Source organism: Bubalus bubalis, chromosome X (assembly GCF_019923935.1).
Source record: "Bubalus bubalis isolate 160015118507 breed Murrah chromosome X, NDDB_SH_1, whole genome shotgun sequence".
Classification (NCBI taxonomy): Eukaryota; Metazoa; Chordata; class Mammalia; order Artiodactyla; family Bovidae; genus Bubalus; species Bubalus bubalis.
In genome coordinates, this window is record NC_059181.1 from 103,675,350 (window position 1) to 103,680,725 (window position 5,376).

At 54.9% G+C, this 5,376-nt stretch overlaps 1 protein-coding gene and 1 pseudogene across 1 annotated transcript; one reads left to right on the top strand and one right to left on the bottom strand.

Moving 5' to 3' along the window:
* Positions 1-1,249: 1,249 nt before the first annotated feature.
* On the top strand, positions 1,250-2,840 carry LOC102407608 (heat shock transcription factor, X-linked member 3-like). The gene is made up of 2 exons (XM_006070775.3): positions 1,250-1,797; positions 2,190-2,840. Exons 1-2 carry the CDS (start codon positions 1,318-1,320, stop codon positions 2,781-2,783), a joined length of 1,074 nt encoding a protein of 357 aa, XP_006070837.1. The 5' UTR covers positions 1,250-1,317; the 3' UTR covers positions 2,784-2,840.
* Positions 2,841-3,937: 1,097 nt separating this feature from the next.
* LOC102408600 lies at positions 3,938-5,149 on the bottom strand (annotated as a pseudogene).
* Between the last annotated feature and the right edge of the window lie 227 nt (positions 5,150-5,376).

The window sequence follows — 5,376 nt, forward strand, 5'->3', positions numbered from 1 at the left end:
GCAGAGAAGATCAGAGCTGGCCTCGAAGAGAACCAATGAAGTGCTTGTTTTCAACAGAACAGGCTGTGCCTTGAGCCCCCAATCAAGTACTTCAAAGGGAAGGTACCCAAGTAGACCCAGGCTGGATGTGGGCAGCCAGAACTGGAGGTAGCAGGAGCCCAACCACCCCATTGACAAAAGGAAACAGGGCTTTTGAAGAAGCCTTCAGGGAGGCTGAATCCGAGGATCTGGGAAAGGGAGGGGAAAAGCACACACAGGTGTTCCCAAAGTGAAGGCTCTAGGGCCACCAGAGTGGTGTTTATGGGAAACATTGGAAACTGAAGACAACAGCCTGTGATATGCAGCAGGATGCCAGCTGGTGGTGGGCAGAGCTTGGGAGACTGCAAGCTCAGTGGAGCACCTGGCTTTGCCCTCCCACACAGGCTCCTGGGGAGTCTGTGTCTCAGGTGCTTGGGAACAGTCAAGTGGAATATGAGGTTGCTCCCACTGTGCTTGAGCACAGCCCTACTCTAGGGAGAACTCAACCTTGGGGGCGGTGGTGGCAGGACAGCAGGACTCTGACTTTGGGACCATATGAGCACTGGCTGAGGGTTCTGTGAGCAGTTGGCATTCCCTCCTGGACTTTGTTGCCACCCTCTTTGGTGAACTCATTGTGGTGGAGTTGAGGAGAGTATGTGGTTGCCACCACTTGCTTCTTTCTGGGACCGACCAACCAGTAGCACTAGCCAGAAGACCACAAAGCCAGAAGAGGGGGGAGGATGGGGAGCATCAACTCAGGCAAGGCCAATCATCCCCCTATGGACCCCATCTTCTGGGACGGATAGTCACCAGGGGCCCATCTGTCCCCTGGGGTCTCTCTTGGTGTTAGTAGACCCGGGACTCGCCAGGGCCTGGCCCTTCAGCAGAAACCAGCCACAGGCCTGCACATTGTTAGTGAGGGGAGTGGAGCCAGGGGCATATTTGTCAACCCATCCAGGGCCTGGTCCCCTGAAACAAGGGGCCTGGCAGCAGATGGGAGACTTTGCAGGCAACCTGAAACAAACTTTTCTGTACTTTCAGACAAGAGACAAGCTGGGGATCCCATCTCCATCCCCATGCCCCCTCCCCCACACTGGGCCAGGGCTGACTCTACACATCACCTCTGTGACATCATGAAACAGTTAAGGAAGCAGGCCACTTAATTGGCTGCCTGTCCCATGACCCAGATTCTAGAATCTCCAGAGAGTATTTATGGGGCACCTCGACCCTGGTCTGAGGCCCGTTTGCCCTGAGCATTCACTGCTTGGGCAGATAATGTTCCTGAGCTAGACTGGCTCCATGGATAGTCATAGTTCCCACAAGGCAGTGCTGCTGGCCCCATCAACTGATGGGGAGCCCACAGCAGGCGACCCCTGTGATTCCTCCCCAGATCCAAACGTGGATTCAGGGGAGGCTTTGGAGAAGCAGGGTGACCAACCCAAGAGCCCAGATCTAGGTGTGCATGACAATCTGCTCCCACAGGGCCCGAACCCAGAAGTGGCCAACGAAGAAGAGAACAACACTGTCCTTGGGCTGTCCTTTCCCAGGAAGCTCTGGAGGATCGTGGAGGATGCGACCTTCACCTCTGTGCACTGGAACGACGAAGGAGACACAGTGGTCATCGAGGCAGATCTCTTCCAGACGGAGGTCCTCCAGCACAGAGGTGTGGACCAGATCTTCGAGACAGATAGCATAAAGAGCTTCATCCGTGAACTGAACCTGTACGGGTTCAGGAAAATCCGCCCTTCGGGTTGCTGTGCAGGGAAGAAGAAGATGATGGTAACGTAGACAGACCTTCTGGGGAGACTAGATTAGATGAGCTGAGTGCTGGACGGGTTTCATTTCCCAGAAGAACATTGTTCTCATGATAGGATGGGTAAAGAAAGAGGAGAATGTGCAGGGTTTGTCGTGTTCCACCACCCCCACTTAAGATCCACAGGGGTGATTCCAGACCCTGAGGGGCCATTTGATGTCAGGGAGGGCCAGTAACAACTTAAGCGAGGACAGCCCCAGAGAAGCTCTAGGGAGTGACATGCTAGGGCCACATAACCTACTAGAATGAAGAGACCTTGTCTCCATACTTAGGCATGGCCTGAACAGTTGTGCGGAGGAGGGCAATGAGGAATGGCTCTTCTCCCCTCTCATGACTAAAATGATTTGTTTCCTTTCAGATCTATCGCAACTCCAATTTTCAGAGAGACAAGCCTCTGCTCCTGCAGAATATAAAGAGGAAAGGTGACCCCAGAACGACTTCTCAGCCTGCCACTGGAACAACAGCAACCCCAAAGAGAAAGAAGCAAGTGGTGGCAACCACATACTCTCCTCAACTCCACCACAATGAGTTCACCAAAGAGGGTGGCAACAAAGTCCAGGAGGGAATGCCAACTGCTCACAGAACCCTCAGCCAGTGCTCATTTGTCTTCTCTGACTTTGGGTCTATGGGAAGTGTAGCCAGGCAGGCTGGGGGAAACCATCTCCCCAGTGAGCAGGGCAGCCCCAGTGGAAAGGGCACATCCAGCAATGCCACATCTGTGCCCCCAGCTACTGCTGGAAAGGACAGCCCAGGGGAACTGCCTGAGAGTGCCCTGGTGTACCCAGATTATGAATCGGTGATGACTTTGTACAACACCTGTTACTCCATCCTGATGGCGGGCCTTTTAGTCATGGCCCCAGACGAGGCCTCTGAGTCAGAGGAGGAGCAGGGAGATTCCTCAGATTATGAGTGTGCCCTCTGTGAGCAGGTCAAGAACAAGCCCAATCCCTGAGCTGCCAGATCCCTAGGGATACTCAAAAGCACTCTCTTGTAATCAAAAATAGATTTCTGGCTCTATTAAAGTAAAGCAAAACTTCACTGGAGTAAATAAACAAGGGAGAACTGCGAATCTGTGTTCTTTCTATCTGTCCATTGTATTCACACATGGCCCAGGGTGAGCCAGATCAGGCTGGAAACCCTTGCCCCAGACAGGCTTCAGTCCGGTCCCCATGGTCCCCTTTCATCTGAAACAGTAGTATTTCCCAGGCTCATCCAAGGGTCTGACCCATGAGCCGAGTGCTGAGGCAAGCTCAGGACAGACTGGTCCCTGAGCCTTGCATGCCGCTCAGCAGACGGCCCAGCTGGGCTCCTGACCTTGGGGGGGGGTGTCACCTTCCATGCACCCTGCAGCAGAAAGGGCTCCTCCTGGGTCCGCCAACAATGCCACAAGTTTCTGATCAGCAGCTGAGCATCCCAGCTCCCGATCCAGGGCCCCCTCCCCACTCTTGGCCAAGAGGCTGACTGGAAAGCAGGGTCACCCAAACCACCAAGTGCCTTGCAAACACATTACCCCAAAATCAAAGACAAGTACAAAGTTTCCTCAAGGTGAACACCAGCCCTTGTCACTCTGCCCTCACAGCTGTATTTAGGAGCCTGTCTTTGGACATGAGGCAACCAGGCACCGCATCCAACACACACACTTTGAGAGCCAAGGGACACTTTACAGGAGGGCAAGGGTCACATGCAAGGAAACATCACAGCCCGTTTCTGGGCCTGTGGGCCTCTCTGCCTGCCAATGCACAGCCTTGCCCCCAGCCTTCCCCCATCACCCCCTGGACACTGTTCCAACATCGGGCAGTTTGGACCAGAACAGAGAGGGAAAAACACTGATAAGTTTCTTAACAACACATTTCTTTCAACGACCCAGACCCAGCAGGGCCATAACGAGTGGCAATGTCATCATTTCATAAAGGTCAAAGTCCCGGAGTCTCTAGCTGAGTCCAGAGCAGCATCGTGTGAGGGGAGTCCCTGCCCCCGGCCCCGCACCAAGTGGGCACCACAGTGCGGGGCCAATTCAGACAAAACCAGATGGGCAAGTCCAGAGAGCAGTGGTGACTGCATGGTATCACCATGTGCTGGTCTCTAGGTCACTCTCCTCTCGAGAGCCTAGTCTGGACAGGCCTCCTGCCCAAAGGGGATCAGGTGCTCAAGAATGTCCACCTGGAAGATGTCCTCCCCACCTCCCCCCTGGGATGGGCCGCAACAGCCAGTGAGGGTAGGCGAGAGCAGTCATGTTACTTCTATTGCAGTTCGGGTAGCAGGGCTTGATTCTCCAACTCCCCCACCTGGTCAAGATCTAGGTTTTATGGGCACAGCAAAGTGTCCCCAATGACTATGAGACCTGTGTGCAAAGACAGGACACAGAATGAGAACAAGGTCATTCAAAGTTGCACTTGCTTGAGACTAAGACCATATCATGGAGGAAACCCAAGGTGAACTGGGTCCTCTGGCTGAGCATTTCAGATGGGCTCACCTCAGCAAAGGGAACTCAGGGCGAGGCCAAGCAAGAGAGGGAGAGAAATGAAAGGGAGAGGACTGGTACTCCACGAAGCCACCAGGCCATGGGAAGCTCTCAGTTTGCCCACTGCAGGCCGCAGGGACAGAGCAGGAGGGCCCCAGTGGGGGACAGCAGACATCAGGTAAATCACAAAGGATTTACCAGCAGGCAGGTGTTGCTGTGGGGCCTCACCCCTGGGGAGTAAGGGGACTAGCTCAGGCCTGGCTGCAGGCAGTGTGGGTATGGAACCCAGGCTGGGTGCTTTACTGCCTCTCATGGTCTCTGCCGGGCACACAGACACATGTGGGGATACAAACACAGACAAGTGCCACGTGCAGACCTGGACCCACCTCTGCCTCAGAGCACCAATGGGGACTGAGGCCCAGAGAGGCGGTAGGCACCTCGGGCCATCATGTCCCAGCCAAGGGTTCCTCGCTGCTCCTCTGAAAAAACCTCAGCCCCACCCACCCCACCAACTTGTTCAACAGAAAACAAACAAGGACAACCTGGCTGGGATCCAGGGCAGTATCGGGGCCATGGAGGCAATGCGGGGCAGGGTGTCACTTGCCTGCAATCAATCCACAGCCAAATTTGTCCCCATCCTGCAGCAAGGCCTGGATCTGGGTGGATATCATTGCCGGCCTCTGCTCCAGCATCTCCCACCAGGCCAAGTTCTCCCAGTCCCAGTGTGCAATGTGGACGGCCAGGGTACACTGCCAGTGGCCACATAGCATGGGCCACCACCACATCTCCAGGGTCTTGACACCGTTTAAGACGACACCCACATAAGGCTGTCCAAAGGACAGATAGCCGAACTTCATCTCCCAGGGCTCCCAGGGCCTCATGTGGCTGAAGAAACACAGAATCACAAAGGCCACAAAGGCCAGGAGCCTGACACAGTGGCCTCCAAGCTCACAGTCCTGGGCTGGACTTCAGCCCCACGTGCCCGAGCACCCTTTAATCCTGCTGACACAGAATGCAGGGTATCAGAGAGGGCTGATTCCTTCCATCCGTCTCCATGTGGGCCACTGATAGGGGGTTGCTGACC